The sequence below is a fragment of the Cavia porcellus genome, unplaced genomic scaffold (assembly GCF_034190915.1).
Source record: "Cavia porcellus strain 051 isolate PalLab524CR breed Dunkin Hartley unplaced genomic scaffold, mCavPor4.1 scaffold_7, whole genome shotgun sequence".
NCBI lineage: Eukaryota > Metazoa > Chordata > Mammalia > Rodentia > Caviidae > Cavia > Cavia porcellus.
In genome coordinates, this window is record NW_026947490.1 from 98,239,318 (window position 1) to 98,257,748 (window position 18,431).

General features: G+C 36.0%; 1 protein-coding gene across 2 annotated transcripts in view; it reads left to right on the forward strand.

The window, feature by feature from the left end:
• Nucleotides 1–18,046, forward strand: part of LOC134477075 (zinc finger protein 709-like) — a 57,954-nt gene extending 39,908 nt beyond the window's left edge. The window contains exons 1-4 of one of the 2 annotated variants that reach the window (XM_063254007.1): nt 2,534–2,673; nt 11,915–12,041; nt 12,247–12,307; nt 13,912–18,046. In XM_063254007.1, the coding sequence (XP_063110077.1) occupies nt 2,671–2,673; nt 11,915–12,041; nt 12,247–12,307; nt 13,912–16,468 (2,748 nt within the window). In that variant the 5' untranslated portion in view covers nt 2,534–2,670 and the 3' untranslated portion in view covers nt 16,469–18,046. Of the gene's footprint in view, nt 1–2,533; nt 2,674–11,914; nt 12,042–12,246; nt 12,308–13,911 lie in introns of those variants that run through there. The other variant, XM_063254008.1, reaches the window with a different exon arrangement.
• Nucleotides 18,047–18,431: the final 385 nt, after the last annotated feature.

An 18,431-nucleotide genomic window follows, 5' to 3' on the forward strand; every position in this document is an offset into this window, starting at 1 on the left:
CAGAACATCTCTAGTTAATAAGCAATAATTTTGTTCTTGCTTTTTATATAACATTGTAAGCTGTCAGTATGCATTGTCTTCTACTTGTTACTCCAGAGCAATAAATAGGGTCTGGATGATTTGTGCACACAGGTGCTTGAGGCTGTCATTACTAAAGGCATTAATTCATTGCATTGCATTCAACTCTAGAGATCAGTCCAATAGCCTGTATTGCTACAGCTGCCCTCTGTGACCTTGAGGACCCAGCTATGCACCATTGTGTGAGAGACACAGAGAATGACCTCAGTGTGCACCGAGATAGAACAACCACATGGAGATGGAAAATAGAGGGCACTGAGTGGCTGAGCTAACTGGGATGCATGTCAAGAGCAGTGCAGAGAAAGAATGGAGAAGGGACTACTGGGGGGATTGTAGCATTCCTGTGTGCTTAAAAACACACAGACAGAGACACAGACACAGACACACATGCTGAGACAGGAAGAAGGACACACAGAGACACAGGCACACCCAGTGACCTTGGTACTTCCTCTTTTGAGGTAGCTGTTTCATGTCTGATTCTACATCTTTAACAATATGAGATGAGCTCCTGTACTCTGTCTCACATTCCCACCATGGTCTGATCTTCATGATGAAAGCATGAGCTAAAATACACCTCCACTAAAAATTCCATTTCCAATATTTGAAATTTTCAGATAGTTTATCACAGTGATAGAAAGCTCAGTAACACAAATGCAGAATGGCAAAATGTCAGTTAGCATCACTTCTTGTAAGTACAAAAACACTCAGGAATTAAAAGTGCATTAATAGCAGAATTTATTTAATTTTAAGACTAATAAATTGCTTTTGCAACTTTTGAGGTTGCCACAAAGATAGTGTGCCAATTTACCTTCAGGAAATTCATATGGAACCTGCTGGTGCCAGGGCTCCAATCTTATCTAAGGAGTGAATTAGGGACTCAGGTAAGTCAGAAACTTGGTGTTTAGAAACAAAAATTTATGCACTTGATGTCAGATATGCCCATCATATTAAATCTTGTTAAATATTTTATTGGTAATTAAAAACTCCAATAGCACACTTATAAGAAAATCTCTTATTCAATAGAGACACTGTTACTAGTTTGAGAGCAAGACTATGATCAATAGCCTACAAGTAACATTTCAAAGAAAATTATTGAACTTGTTAATTCGGTACAAACTGAGATTAGGACTCACAAGGACAAGGAATATAGCTGTGGACAAAAGCAGTGACTTAGCAGAGATCTTTTTTTATTTTACTACAAAGTAAAAAAAGAAATAAAAGTCTTTGGCTGCTCAATTAGTGGAACCCATAAAAAAGAGGACAAATGATTTTTCTACCTGACCTAGTCTCAGGTGCGAGTGCACACCTTACCACTGCCCTATACTAAGTGAGTGAATGTAACCTTCATAAACATAAAGGATTAGAGATAGCAAGATTGAAAAGGAAAATGATAGCACTTCATTTGGAAAAAAGGAAATGAGAATCAGAGAGATACCTGTGAAAAGACAGTGGCCAGATAACCGAGGGCTTTTGATCCTGGCAGCATTGGTTAAAGAGTCAAAAAAGGCCTTTCCCTGGAACTTGTGCCAGGCCTTGAGATCCCAACTCAGCTTCCATTGCCTGTGTGCAAATTCCTACATCAGCTTCATTAGATTTTCTTTCATGCTGTCTGTGTTTTAAATTTAAATTTTATGGCTTGGTTAAAATCAACCTTAGATGTGAAGTGAGCTCAACAATTAGGTGACAGGCTAATACACTACTATAATGACTTTATAATGACTGAGCATGGGATATACGTGTACATGCCTAAAATGTTTTCATTTAAAGTCTGAAGTATTTTTGTATCCCACACTTAATAACAGGAACTGATCTAATGGATCAAATGCAGGACTCTGTTTCAACAATCATTGTGAACCTCATGCTTATCTAGGTTTATCTTCAAAATTTAGGTATGATTTATGACACTGGATACAGTTAAAACTTTTTTGAAGCAATTGGACTGTTTGGTTTTTTCTTCATCTTTACTTTTTCCTAGAAACCTGTTACAGTTTTTGTGTAGTTTCTTCATTCATGTTATAATGGTGTTTTCTTGGTGGATGCATACTATTTAGTTCAGTGAAAATGAGCAGACTGAGAGAGACACTGTGACAATCTGGGCAATAAAGCTTATGGTCTCATTCTTGACATCAGTCCCTACCTATTCCAGTTTGTCCTGGTCTGACCTGGTCAAATGATCTTTTCTGTCCTCAAAGGGCCTGTTCTTCCAGAGGACATTCACCTGGGAACATTTAGGACCCAGCTTCAGGAAAGTGCACTGAGCACTTAGAGTAACCCAGGGGTTCTTTAAACCCTGGTTTAAACCCTTGCTTCTTGAAAGCCAGCAATAAAGCCCTTAAGTAGCAGTATGAATCCCGACAAGTCAGGGTGACATCACAGGAGAGAGACGGGCCCAGGAGCCAATCATTGATAAAGGTGGGGCTGAGTGGCTGCACACCCAACCAGGAGGACCCAGGGAGGAGGGCTCTTCCCAGTGCCGGTGCAGAAGTTCTCACTGTGATTTCTGTCTGAGATCCTGGAGTGGAGTGCAACTCTAGTTTCTGTGATTTCTTACTGAGAGCTGCAAAAGATCTTTGGACACCCTCAAGCATCGCAATGGTAACTTGATGGTACTGGAGCTGGGAATGGGATGGAATTTTGTGAGTTTTGGAAGGAAATAGGCAGAACCACTGTAAGCCTAGAAGGTCTTTGGGCAGCCCCAGGTACAGCTGTTTGAGGAGTGGAGCGGTTTGGGGGCAAACCTGAGTTCTGTCCTTAGAGTGAGAAAAAACTATCTTCTGAATTCCTTCTCTGGGAATGTTGTACTCTAAGAAGATGGTTTCCTTATATTTGTATTATAGCAAACCTGTTACTGAATGTGTCTTTTTCTCTCCGGGTAACCTAATTGATATGTTAAGCAATGCTCTCCTCTGTAAAGAATTGCAAAAATCTCACCTAATTGATATGTTAACCAGGGTTGCCCTCTACAAGTACAGAAGTGGTGCTAAAACAAGCTAACAAGGGTTGTTAATCACTGCTAGGCACCTCTATTCTCCGCTAAAGAGCTAAAGAAAACCAGGATGGCCATCTAATTTACACTTGTTTGTGTGCAGGGAGATTTGCTTATTAGCTTAACCCTTTACCTGACCTTGATCCCCCTCCGCCCCCAATGAAAGAAAAACATAACCACCATTTTCCTGTTCTGTAGTGTGCCTTATTGCCTCCCCTCTCCCCTCACCCATCTATCTAGGCTAGGCCATTAAGATTTTGGGTTTCTGGTGACCTCTTCCTGACCCAGTGGTGGTCTGTCATAAAATGAGCCTGCACCATTTTTAAGAACTGCTTAGTTTCAAACAAATTACAGGGAAATACTATGGCTCAAACCCCAATCAATGCTCTCCTTTTGTTGTGTATGCATCAAAAGGGTCAGATATCAGATCTTTGTAAAACTTAAGTTTCAGCTTTTTGTAACTCCTGACCCCCTTTGCACCTACTGGTGAAAACGAGCTGTCCTGGGATAATTAGCTTTTCACTTTCTTCTCCAAATATTGTTGCAGATGTACTATTCCAAGATAACGTTTATCTGCAGGATGGGAGTAACTTGAAAAACACCAGAGATTCCCGAGGTTATCAGAGCTAAGGGGACAGCAATACAGTTTCCAGATGCAGGTCAACAAGTTTAAAAGCCTTGCAGTTTTCTTTCTCCCCCACTTTTTCTTGCTTTTTAAGAACCCGTTTTCCCAGTCTTGGGCACACAGTCTTTGGGTCGATCCTGGAGAGACTGTGCCACCAGGACTGGCCTAAATAAAACCTTTGCTACCCAAATTTAATTTCTTGCTTCCTTGGATTTTATTCTGGGGTCTGAGTTATTACAGGAACTCTACTCGCTATGATGTTACTGCATAAACAGAACTCGCAAGCTCACCACACTAACTGTGGAGTTCTGGAACCAAATTAAGAAATGAGAAGAGCTTTGTGACTTGTGAAATACCTCCCACCTGGGTAGTCAGCCAGCCAGCTGTACTTGGTCTGAGAATTTAAAATAGATAGATCTCATAAAACTAACTAAATAAATTTATAAAAATAAAATAGAGCTCTACCTATCTATTCTTTTCTTTCTTTCTTTCTTTTTCTCTTTTCTTTTGTGTTTAATTTTTTATTGTTTAAATACAAAGCATATCTGCATAGTCTGGACTGGCCCAGAACTCTGCTCCTCCGTCAGCTTCCAGTGTGATATTATATTCGTGAGTCACTGCACCCAGAAAAAAGAAGTACTTTGAGCCCAGCTTCTTTAACACATTTCTTTAGCCTGTGTGGTCTACAGGAAATAGGGATTAGAGATAGACTGGCTGTTGTATTTACATTTCTGTTGTCTCAGGAGTTTAGTAAATAGCAGCTGCAAGTCACCACAGTAGAATGGAAACTGCATTTTATTTGAGGGAGAAAATTCTCTGCTGGTTCAAAGCTCTACGTCATGGTGTATTCTCATTTTAATTCTGATCAAAGCCACTCATTTTTCAACTTTATCTCAGACCCTTTCCTTAGCTACTACCTAATTTATATGCTAAGTACATCAACACCTTTTTACAATGGAAATACTGAAGCAAGGCTTTGCATAGAGTTTATCATGTTGCGAAGTATTAGGGGGTGGTGATGCTTTGACTGCTGAGGAAAAGTTCATGCCGAGAACAACCTTCTGTAGGTGGTGCCTGTTAATCCTACAGTGAGAAACACTGAAAACTGCTTTCTACAGGGATGTAGATGTGTGATAAACATGAGAATGGAAAGGGAAATGTGTCCCCTCTGAAAGAATGGCTTTTCTTTTAGGATTGTTTTTAGACTTTGACCTGAAATTTGAAACACTGAGTGGGACCTGGTGGCACTTGTCTTAAATCCCAGCACTCAAGAGGCTGGTACAGGAGGATCTTTGCAAGTTTAAGGCAAACCTGGATTAGGAAGTGAGCTCAGGGGCATACTGTACTTCATTGTGAGACGCTGTCTCAAAAGGACAGAAAAAAATTTGCTCCTGAGTTCAATCCCCAGTACTGATAAAAAGGAAAAAGACAAAAACAAATTGCAAGCTGAAATGGGCTTTTTGCTGAAATAGGATTATATTCACATATTCATGAGTATTAAAGAATATCACATCCGCATGAGTATTAAAGAGTAAGAACAAAAGTGTGTTTTGAATGAGAAAAGCCAAGGTGATTGAAAGGAAATGGGAGACCAGGGGCATGTGGAAGGAGGGCCAGTCAGCAGCCAGAACCGTGGAGGGCCTCTGAGGTGAGCTTGACCTAGTGTGACAGCACTGAAGGATTGTTTGCTTCCTGGGTCTGAGAGTAGGAAAAGGGTTACTGGCCTATAGAAAGGAGGGGCTAGTCATGGATAAACACTTCTTCTGTGTCTACTGATCGGCTCTCTTAATCATCTCTGAAGTAAGATAGGAAATTAGAACACTAGTATCAGAGGTTTGGAAATATGTTGGACATCATAGCTAAATTAGTATGGGAAGGTTTTCTGTTGGACACCAAAGATTTTAAGGGCTATATGATGTTTCTTATTGTTCAGTAACTAACCTCAGAAATTTGGCCTTTACCTACATCATCCCAAATTTGGAAGAAAAATTTGAGTCTTTAGAAATATTTTGTTGCATTTTGAGACAAGGTCTTACTACTTTACCCATTTTGGCAAGAAGTGATAAGACTTTTCCAGGGCTTTGATTATTGAGCTTGATATATGGGAATTAAATTCTCAACCCACTATATGTCCAATAAAATTCATGTTCTCTGAATTTTAAGAATAATTTTAATGAACAATGGAGTTTAACAGCAGCAGTATTTATTGAGAGAAAGAAAGCATCTGTCTGAGAGAGAGATGAAAGGGGCCCTAAGTGGGTTGCCAAAGACTATTTTCAAGGAATTTTTATACAGTAAATAATGTGGTGAGGCAAGTGTAAAGAGGGAAAAGAAATGAGATCTCACAAGGCAGGCAGGCATGAGATGGGAAAGACCTGTGGTCAACCACAAAGTTTAATTGTTCAGGTAAAATTGACTAAATCATGGGAAAATTGGGAAGCCAGTCAAGTAGCAAGTAAGCATTCTTCATGGATCAGTGACTCTTCCTGTAGGAGTTTGCATTGGTAACTGCTGGCTTCTCAAAGTGATCCATATCTAACCCCTAAGGATTATACTTAAAGGTGTGGTTGCACTTCTTTTACATTCTATCTTAAGATTTGGCCCATAGCAAGGTCTTTGTCTCCTCCAAAGTCACCAGACATCTGGCCTTCTGTGCCAGCTTCTTTGAGGGCTTATCCCTGACTGAGTGACTGCCTGTACTATTTCTAACTAGCTCAGCTTCCTGTAACATATTCACAGACACATGCAACCTTGTTAATTATACTGTTGTGCTGATGCTTTGGTGTAGGGCACTGGGTCCCCTTCTGTAGTTCACACTATCCTAAACTCTCAGAATCTCATGCATCATCCAGTATAGCTGTAGGGTTTCAGGAATTAACTACCGTGTCTTGATCAATGTTTTCATTTTTATGTCACCAAATTTCACCAAGGTTTCAGTGTTGGGTAGAGTAAGCAAGACTGCATCTTGGTGTTTCACAAATAAAATGCCAGCCCCTTGGGAGAGTTAGGAGTATTTAAAAACCAAGGCCACCCTGGATAACTGAGCAAGAGCTTTTTCAATAAAAGATGCACATTGAGGGCTTATGTCCACCTCAAATTATCTTTTCCAAAGTCCATGGGATTCTTAGATAATGATGAGAAAATGTTTTCAGTTTAAACTTTTATTGAATCTTTAAGTTGATACATAGTTTCTAGTAATGATATAGGGCACAATGCAAAGTTTATATGCTCATGTGTAGGGATGCAATGATTCTCTGGTCTCAGGAAAAGGACACCATGGGTGACCAGTGATTCATAGTGTCCTGCATTCAGTAAGGTACATGTGATTTTTTAGTGTTGTATTGAAAAACTGTCTTTATGTTGTATCTGAAATACCAATTAGGGTGTTTGTATTCAGTAGATTGAAAAAATCTAATGCTTAGTGATGGTATTTGCAGTATCAGGTTTCTTTTTCTGCATATTCAATGCATTTTATTGTCAGTTACTTTTAGGTGGATCAAGTCATTTTAATTTTGCAACTCAAATACCACTTTTGTGTCACTCCTTCCAGTCTCAATATTGTCCCCTGTAGAACATGAGCCTCACTTACCCAGTTGTTTCCAGTTTGGAGAGTTGTATTCACCTGTTTCTCCTGAGCAGCTCTATCAGGAGAGCAGTGCCATCCTGGTTAGAAATGTGAACACTTCTGTGGGTGTTTTGTGTTTTGTTTCCCTGGAATTTTTTTCTTATTGTACTGATGTGGTCCAATCTGGTCATAAAGCTTGACACATATTCCCAGACAAGAGGATAAAATGGAAATTTTATATAGGTAGAACCTGATCTTAGTGATTAGCCATTAGGGTTAGGATTAGACATAACAAATATCTGTAATACATCTTTTATTGTCATCTAGTAACACAGCTTCAGGTTTATAATTTCAAATGAGTGGTGTGATTCAGCATCAAAAGATTTAAACTTTTGTAAGTTTCACCTTTTTAAAGGGAGAGTAGTTTCTAAAGTGTCTAGGATTTATTAGAGTACTGACTACATGCATAGTCATGTGAGCATACAGAGAGTGTTCAAAAAGGTGAATAGAGCGTGAAAATCACTAGATAGAACACTAGGGGCTTACACTCAAGTAGAATGGGGAAGGGGACAATGCATAGGAAAAATGGACAACTCACATTGTGTATTTTGTGATGGCTTATTCCATTTAAAATAAGATTGGGGAATATTTAATTTTTCAAGATATAAATTATTCCTTTAATCCCATGAGTATAATATTGTACTTTTAATTATGATAAACTTCAGAACACTAGAAAGATTGTACCCCATATACAGATAACTTTGTGAATTTTTTCTTTCTGAGGAAGTTATTGGTTGCTATTGAGTCTTTTTGATAAAATATTCCCTTTTCTCTTGGGAAGATTAAAGATAAATAGAAAATAATTGCTACCTATGAAGAATGTCTGTGAAGGGAATTCATGGCAAAACATAGATTAGTGTTTTGTGATGATCACTTGGGTCTGTCTGATAATGAGTCTGCAACTCCCAGTCCATTTTTAAAGCTCTGCATTTCTTTGTGGATAACTGGCTTATAGTACACAGCAAATGACTCACTTCCTATGGGCTTGACAACAACCAGTATGACCTAGGTGGTATAATTAGGGAAAAATAAGACTCTTATTTTTCTGTGCAGGAGCACAGATGTTTGTCATTGCTTTAGGATATAGGCCTCAGGTTTGGTCATGCTCTCAAAATCAAATCTTTAACCTTGCAATGCAGATTCTTCAGCAGAGAGAGAGAGAGCCTGAGAGACAGGGGGTGCCACATCTGGACACTTCTTTCCTAATAACCCAGATGTCTTCAAACTCAAAAAATGTGACAGTAGAATTGTAATCATCATAAGTGTGAAGCTGAGTACTTTACTTTGGAAAAATTAGAAAGCCACAGTAGATTAACTTTCAACCCTTGAGAAAGAAAGGAATACTATGGAAAATTTACCAAGCTAAGTCCTTCCTTCCTCACAGTGAAGGGATTGAAGGTGGGGCTCCATGCAGCTCTTTCTGCACTCCTGCTAGGATTAGTTTTCATAAATCTGGATTCCCTTGAGATGTAGGGTAAAGTCAGAGGACATTGTTTTTTAAAATGTGGCATATAAAATTTGTGATTTGTTCTCTCACTCTGAGTAATCTTAAATTGTTTCTGCTTTTCATTTATAATCTCATTCCAATATTGTGTAAGAGTCTGCTTTGCGTGACTTCACTTCACGTCTATGTAATATTCTTTATTGCTGCTCTGAACCTGGGCCACAAGTATGAATATTTCATAGCTTATAGTGAGGAAAGTGTGCTATGTGTTTCTGAGAAAAAATGTTCAGTAGAATATATCTAATGTGTTCCTTTGAATAAATACCTTGTTGATTTTGTGTGTCAATTCATAGACTGCTCTGCCTCCTTGAATGGTCTTTCACTGATGGATTTTTTATGAATTCTGAAATACATACTTATAAATGAATGATTTTCCCTTCCAATCCTGTTTATGTATTTCATTGCTCTGTGTAGTGGGATATGTGTTAAGGAATGATATTGATTTTTAAAGAACTGATGATTGTACATGTAGAATAGAGTTGAGCTTATTTCGCTTCAATAGGTTTTGTTAAATCAGTGGCACCCAGGTATGTCCCCTTACATAGCTTTCTATTTAATCTATCCTCATAAGTGTCCACATAATAACTACTGCTATCCAGGTGGTGAGATTATATCCCCATTACTCAGGTTTCTAGCTATTAATTAGCTCTGACACCACTTCTCTTATTCCCTTTTAGTCTGAACTGTTCCCCTGATAACATCACCTGCTCTCACAAGAGGCTGACCTGTTTTCCTTTTGGTGCACTTAGTATTTCAAGACTGTTAGCTGTGGATTTGTTCCACTGATAATTTGCAATTGTAGCTTGCTTATCACTATCTAATATGGAAACTGTTTCATCATTATATGTCTGAAAAAGATAAACAGATAGAAATCAATAAGTACCTACCTATATTGCAATTTATTGTTTTAATCATTTAAAGAAAATCTTATTCTCAAAATTTTTTTGTTTAGATTTAATGATAACAATGAAATTGACCCACATGTATTCAGAAAGTGTCACCACTGGGTCTTAGGCAAAGAGTGAAAATAACCAGTTGATAAATTTCCTTCAGCTCAGAAGGTATTATTTCATGATTGATGACAACCCTCCTTTGGAGATTTTCCACTGTTTACAATGTCTGCTTTTTCATGGAGACTGTTCTTTTAGCTTTTTCCTTTTAACTTTTCAAAAACTACAATAGAATTTGCATAGAGAAATATTTTATGAGGTTGTGTGGCATTTCTCTATTAATAATTTCATATCATTGTTCACAATGGCTGATATATAAATTAAGGCCAAAGTACTTTCTCATTTAGTCTTTTGATCACAGTTTATGATTCTTTAATTTCACTTGAAGAGAATCATGGGTAATCCCAGGAATCATAGCACAAAGTATTTTCTACACATTGAGTAAATTCCTTGTCTGTGGATTTTACATAAACTCCACAGTAAGGGAGGTCGTGGAATTTAGGAGCTGAGTGTTGATTTAATGAATCTAAGTATTTTATTGTTCCTCATTTCAATATTGTTTGGTGATTTTCACAAATGTGATTTAGATTTTCTTTTCTATACAGTATTTCTCCTGAGTTAAATAAATTTTGTTTATTTTTATATTTGTGCTCATTGATCTTAACTCTTATATAAAGTCTTTGCATTGTGTTCCCAATAAATATTTTCTTGTTTAATTCTTATCTTCATAGATTTCAACTTTTTCTAATTTTCATGGCTACATGATTTTCCTCTGAGGAAAATTTTTCATTAACTGAGAGTTTTTTAAATGGCATAGTCATTCGTGTTTCTCTTTCCCAGTTCAATAGTTCACTAGTGCACCTAGGCCAGAGAATTGTACAGTCCAAAATTTTAAGAACATACCTATCTCTCTGAATCTATTTCAAACATATTTTGCTTTCTTTCTGAGAAGCATAACATCAGCTGAACCAAGAAACTATATTCTACTTTCATGTGGATGCATTGAAGGTTGTCTTCCTTAGCTGAGATCCATTTATCATTCTTTATCATTAATCAAATAATATAAATGTTGAAATTTGATTTTTTTCATGTTTATTATGCAAAATGTTTCCTTGCTCACAGTACTGAATGTTTGTAGGCTTTTTCCCCATAACTTTCATCTATAATTGTTGAAGTAGTCAAAGGTGTGTTTCTTTTGTTTCTTTTTGGTATTGGAAATTCAACTTAGGACCTTGTAAATGTCAGCCTGGAGCTTTTACAACAGAGATACATCCTTGTTACAAACGTGTGATTTGTAAATGACTGTGAATGAATTTTAATTTTCATTTGGTGAGGCAGTTTGGTGAATGGCTTCACTTTATATTCTGAGATGTCCTTATTGCATAGCCCATGCTGGACACTGTATGCATGGCAGTCCTGAAATTCCTGGTTATCCTCTTACCTCTCCAGTGCTGGGAAAACAGGGCTTGTGCTACCCCACTGATCTGAACTCTTCCTTTCGTGTATAGTAAGCAGTTACTTTGCTGTGCCTTGATTTTCATTGCATTTCAAGCATTTTATGTATATTAGTTTCCATATTATTTTCCTTTACATCCTAGTAGAATTACTAGTAAGTAAGTAGAAGCAGATAATTTGCTATCTCTGACCTGTAGGTTTACTGCTTAACTTTCCCTTATTTTCTGTCTATAATATGTGAAATACACCTTTATTTTTATAAAATTTTAAAACTCATGAAACCTCCTTTCATATTCAACTAAATATTTATCTGTGAAACCAGTTTCGAGATTCAAAATGCTGCCTCAAAACAAAGATGAACTCAGTGTTATGAATAACTAGGTGACTTGTGAATGCTGAATGGCAGGCTTCCTCTTTGAGCTCTACTTTAAGGGCAGTGAAAAACTACATTATGGGTGACCCTGCAGGATAAGCCTTGCTACAGTTCCATTATTCTTCAGCAGTGTGTGATAGTCTAACATCAGTGTTACTGAGTGACTATATTTGAATGTACTTTGAGTTTTGAAAAACATGACCTGCAGTCAATACTTGAAAATATTGAAGAATGAACTTCAGTTAGACTGTTTATAATGGGAACTATGATATAACAGATTGTATATGTCTGAGCTTCAGGACACTTGTCATTATTTAGGAGACAGTGACCTTTGAGGATGTAGCTGTGAACTTCACCCGAGGAGAGTGGGATTTACTAACCCCATCCCAAAAGAAGCTATACAAAAGTGTGATGTGGGAAAATTATATGAATATTACTGAAACAGGTAAGGATGATATATTTTATTTATTTATACCAAAAGCATTAACTATTGCTCAGTGATATAGTTTAATATATTTGATAATTATAACATTTGATTGCATAACTCAGGCATGATTATATTATATTATATGATGAGTATAACTGAAATCAGTGATGTTTTAATGTAATGTTGTAGTGAAATTTTTTTTATTTCTCTTTCTGTAACACAGGAAAAATATGGAATAATCAGCAAATTAAAGAAGAGGACAAAAATTGCTTAAGAAATCTAAGGTGATTAACACACATGAGAGGAAAGGAAAATCTCTTAAGTATCACTTTATGAGTATAAATATTACAAAAAATAACTTAAAGGAATGAGATCATATTGCACTTTATTTAAACTGAGAAAAATATAAAAAGATATACTTGACTTTATATTATCTGAGAACCCAAAGAAAAGTGTCTGAATGTAGGACTTAGGTAGTGTTCATTCTATGTGAAAAATGACACTATCTTAAAAATTGCCTCTAAGATCAACATCATGGAAATATATGGGAGTAAACTAAATACTATATTCAGATAGGTATGAAATGAACTAATTGTGAATTTTGAAAGAAACTGATCTTTAAAATATCCATTTATGTATATATGTGAAAACTAAGTTTCATGATTAAAAACTTTTTCACATAGAATCAATATTCAAAATGCAAATAAATGATACTCATAATAAGTACTATGAAATATCCTCTAGAATGTTGGGCTGTATGTTTAAAATTCCTCATGCATTGTTGATAGATACATCAAATAGAAACATGGTATTTAATATTCAGAGGTCTGAAAAGTAAAATATGTTTCACATTGTTCCACATATACCTCCATCATTATATTCTTCTGCTTTTTTTTTTTTTACTTTGAACCATCATTTTATATTATAGTTTAGATTGACTCTGAACTTACTGTGTAGCCTATACTGGCCTAAAACTCTGAGAAATCCTCCTGCCTGCACCTTCTGACTGTGGATAACATTGTACTGTTTCATTATGTGCAATGACTCAGTGTATTGTGAAATACATCAAAACCATCAAGTGTTAGTGATTCACACAGTGCATTGTTCAATGTTGCATTTACAATATCTAATACAAGTATTGACTCACAGTAGCTAAGCTGTGGGAAGAGCCCAGATTTCCATCACTGGATGCCTGGGTAAATAATATGTGGAGTCAGCTCATTATGGCATGTGTATATTTGCAATCCAAGCACTCTAGAGGATGAATCATCAGGGTGACAATTGTAAATTTAGCCTGAGCAAATTCATTGTCAATATGAATCTCAAAAAACAAATAATAGATCAGCAAATGTAATTCAGTCAAAGACCTGGGATTAATTCTCTGTACTAAAAAAATACTATACTAGGAATCATGCTATCATTTTCCAAGAAGCAAAATGAGTTGGATATTAAGTGAAATAAATTAGACACAAAATTGGAAAAATCACATGTTTTCTCTTAAATGGCAAATTAAAAGCACATGTGAGATGTAAAAGAGATAACATGAAACCAGAAACTCTTACTTTCTGAAGATGAGAAAGATGATCAGAATAAACAAGAAGAACAAAGACCTGATGTGATGAAACAATGATCAATATTTCATAGTCATTTGTACCAATCTCCTAAAATGATATTATCTAATGGAATCATATACCAATTGAAAATTTCCACATGAAAACCATCCTATTTAGAATAAATAGTACTTTGAAAGATGTCTAGCAGACCAATAAGTCAATTAACCATGAAAATTGCTTAGCAGGCAACAAACCAAACATGTCATGGTAAATCTCAATTGTTAATGTGGAACCCTTTTCATTGTGATTGATATCTTGCTTGTATTTCCTTACAGATATGATGAAGACAATTACTTGAGAATGGAAATGCAACAATATAAGTATAATGAAGATGTAGATACCTTCAGTGATTTCCAGGCATTTCAAATGCATGAAATGAATAAGACTGGAGAGAGCCTCTGTCAATATGGAGAATGTGTCAAGGACAGTTTTGATCTTAGGGAACAAACTCACCCTGGGCAAGAAAACATTGTCGGTAAGAAATATGTGAAAGCCTACACAATACCTGTAAGTGTTCAAATCCATGAAAGAAATCACATTTCAAGGAGCTTACATGTGCACAAACACTGTGAGAATAGTTCTATTTCTTTATACCATGTTGAAAAAGATGTTAGTAAATATGGTGGAGAGAAATACCATGTTACTGAGAAATGTGCGAAAGCATTGTCTTGTAGTAACTCCTTTAAAAAACATGTAAAACTTCACATTAGAAAGCAACAATATGAATGCAAGGTATGTGGGAAAACATTCAGCACACACAGTAACTGTCAAAGACACAAAAGGATTCACACTGGGGAGAAACCATATGTATGCAACCAATGTGGGAAAGCATTCATAAGTGCCTCAAAACATAAAATGCATGAAAGAACTCACACTGGTGAGAAATCATTTCTGTGTAAGCAATGTGGGAAATGTTTCACTCAAAATTCTTCCCTTATTGTTCATGAAAGAATTCATACTGGGGAGAAACCCTATGTATGCAACCAATGTGAGAAAGCATTCATGAGAGCCTCAGAACGTATTATACATGAAAGAACTCACACTGGTGAGAAACCATTTGTGTGTAAGCAATGTGGGAAATCTTTCAATCGAAATTCTTCCCTTATTGTTCATGAAAGAATTCATACTGGGGAGAAACCCTATGTATGCACCAAATGTGGGAAAGCATTCATGAGAGCCTCAGAACGTAATATACATGAAATAACTCACACTGGTGCGAAACGATTTGTGTGTAAGCAATGTGGGAAATCTTTCAATCAAAATTCTTCCCTTATTTATCATGAAAGAGCTCACACTGGGGAGAAACCCTATGTATGTAACAAATGTGGAAAAACATTCATGACAGCTGTAGACCGTAAAAAGCATGAAACAACTCACACTGGTGAGAAACCATTTGTGTGTAAGCATTGTGGGAAATCTTTCATTCAATCTTCTTCCCTTATTTATCATGAAAGAATTCATAGTGGGGAGAAACCATTCGTGTGTAAGCAATGTGGGAAATCTTTCAATCGAAATTATTCCCTTATTAATCATGAAAGAATTCATTCCGGGGACAAACCCTATGTATGCAAAAAATGTGGTAAAGCATTCATGATAGCCTCAGAATATATTATACATGAAAGAACTCACACTGGTGAGAAACCATTTGTATGTAAGCAGTGTGGGAAATCTTTCAATCGAAATTCTTCCCTCATTTATCATGAAAAAATTCATTCTGATGAGAAACCCTATGTATGCAATCAATGTGGGAAAGCATTCTTGAGAGCCTCACAACGTAATATACATGAAAGAACTCACACAGGTGAGAAACCTTTTGTGTGTAAGCAATGTGGGAAATCTTTCAATCAAAATTCTTCCCTTATTGATCATAAAAGAATTCATACTGGGGAGAAACCATTTGTGTGTAAGCAATGTGGGAAATGTTTCACTCAAAATTCTTCCCTTATTGTTCATGAAAGAATTCATACTAGGGAGAAACCCTATGTATGCAACCATTGTGAGAAAGCATTCATGAGAGCTGTAGACCGTAAAAAGCATGAAACAACTCACACTGGTGAGAAACCATTTGTGTGTAAGCAATGTGGGAAATCTTTCATTCAATCTTCTTCCCTTATTTATCATGAAAGAATTCATACTGGGGAGAAACCATTTGTGTGTAAGCAATGTGGGAAATCTTTCAATCGAAATTATTCCCTTATTAATCATGAAAGAAGTCATTCCGGGGACAAACCCTATGTATGCAAAAAATGTGGTAAAGCATTCATGATAGCCTCAGAATATATTATACACGAAAGAACTCACACTGGTGAGAAACCATTTGTATGTAAGCAGTGTGGGAAATCTTTCAATCGAAATTCTTCCCTCATTAATCATGAAAAAATTCATTCTGATGAGAAACCCTATGTATGCAACCAATGTGGGAAAGCATTCTTGAGAGCCTCACAACGTAATATACATGAAAGAACTCACACTGGTGAGAAACCATTTGTGTGTAAGCAATGTGGGAAATCTTTCAATCAAAGTTCTTCCCTCATTAATCATGAAAAAATTCATATTGGGGAGAAACCCTATGTATGCAACCAATGTGAGAAAGCATTCACAAGAGCTGGAGACTGTAAAAAGCATGAAAGAACTCACACTGGTGAGAAACCATTTGTGTGCAAGCGATGTGGGAAATCTTTCAATCAAAATTCTTCCCTCATTAATCATGAAAAAATTCATTCTGGTGAGAACCACTATGTATGCAATCAATGTGGAAAAGCATTCCTGAGAGCTTCAGAACATAAAATACATGAAAGAACTCACAGTGATGAGAATCCATTTGTGTGCTAGCAATGTGGGCAATATTTCAATCAAAATTTTTCCCTTATTCACCATGAAATAATTGATACAGGGGAGAATCCCTATGCATGCAACAAATGTGTGAAATCTTTCATGAGAGCCTCTGGCTGTAAAAAGCCTGAAAGAACTCACACTGGTGAGAAATCATTTGTGTATAAGCAATGTGGGAAATCTTTTAATTGAAATTCTTCCCTTATTAATCGTGAAAGAATTCATACTGGGGAGAAACCCTATGTATGCAACAAATGTGTGAAATCATTCATGAGAGCCTCTGACTGTAAAAAGCCTGAAATAACTCACACTGCTGAGAAACCATTTGTGTGTAAGTAATGTGGGAAAACTTTCAATCAAAATTCTTCCCTTATTGATCATGAAAGAATGCATAATGGGGAGATACCATACGTATGCAAACCATTGAGAATCTTTCACTCAAAATTGTAGCCTTATTACACTTGAAACCATACGTATGCAAACAATTGAAAATTTTTCACTCAAAATTGTAGCCTTATTACACATGAAAGAATTCACACTAGGGAAAAACCCTGTATACATATGTATACATGTAGGAAATCACTGATGAGTGCCTATCAATGTAAAGTACATGATAGAGTTCACACTGGGGAGAAATTTTTTTAATGTAAGCATTGTAAGAAATCTTTCTGTCAAAGCATTAACCTTATTAGACAGTAAAGAATTTACAACAGGTAGAACCTCTATACAAACAATGTGACAAACATCAGTATGCAGATGTACTGAAAATAAATACTATCCATCTATGTAAGCAATTTGGCATGTCTTTCACTTATAGAAATAGCTTTTGTGTCTATAAAATAATTCATTCTGCAGAAAAATTCTATCTATATGAGAAACATTTAAATGAATTTTTTGATAAATTCTTACTTTTTAAACATAAAAGGTCCCACATTGGGAAGAAACCCTGTGAATATAAGGAATGTACGAAAACTTTCCACAACCAATAAGATTTTCACTACATGAAATAACTCTCTCTGTGTAGTAATTCTTTACATTTAAACAATGGTGGGTATCATTTCATCAGTACACAAAACTGCCATCAAATAAATAATTATGCATGCAAAGAAGAAACCCTGTGTATGTAGGCAGCGTGGAAACAATTTTTGTAATGTTTTTCTTTTGCAAACATAAGATTTCCATCATACTAGGGTAAAGCTGCATGTAAGAAATATTTGGTAAATGTTCCATTGATAGAGCTGCTAACTTTCTGAGTGATGTCATATTATGTCCTGAGCCTATCTTTGCAATGTGAGCAAGTATTAGGTATACACAGTTATTATCAAATGTCCAAAAATAGTCATAGTTAAGTGAAATCATACATATCACATGAGACTACTTGGAAAATACTTTGAAAATTACTCAAGTGGAGGAGACTGTAAAAATAATATAAAATTATTGCTTTCAATGTATGTTCATAGATTTTTCTGAAAACACCCTCAAACAGAAGTGTTCTAAAATGTTTTCATTTCTTTTTTTTATAAATCATACATAAATATTTGTCTGTAGGTTTAATAAAAATTAGTTTTTAAAGAAAAATTAAGGATGCTGAATCTTTTTTCTCATGTTTTTAATCCACCAATATCTTGTCTTGATGGATTACCCCCACTATTTCATGACCATTTTTTTCCCAGCAGAATCTGTAACTCCTTTATCAGTTTTTGAGGAGGATCTACACATACAAAATCAGAAGTGTGCTTGTATTCGTGGTCTGTATCTATATACCCATGCTCATGGTAAGACACACTATCACAAATGCAAAAAGCAGAATCAGTCACAGACAGAAACAAGAATGAACTTAAATTAGGGAGAAATCTTATTTATGCAACAAATGTGGAAAAATGTTCAGTACACAAACAGGTTATAAAATATATGATAGAACTCATACTAGGGAGAAACTCTATGTAGGTGAACAGTGTTCATA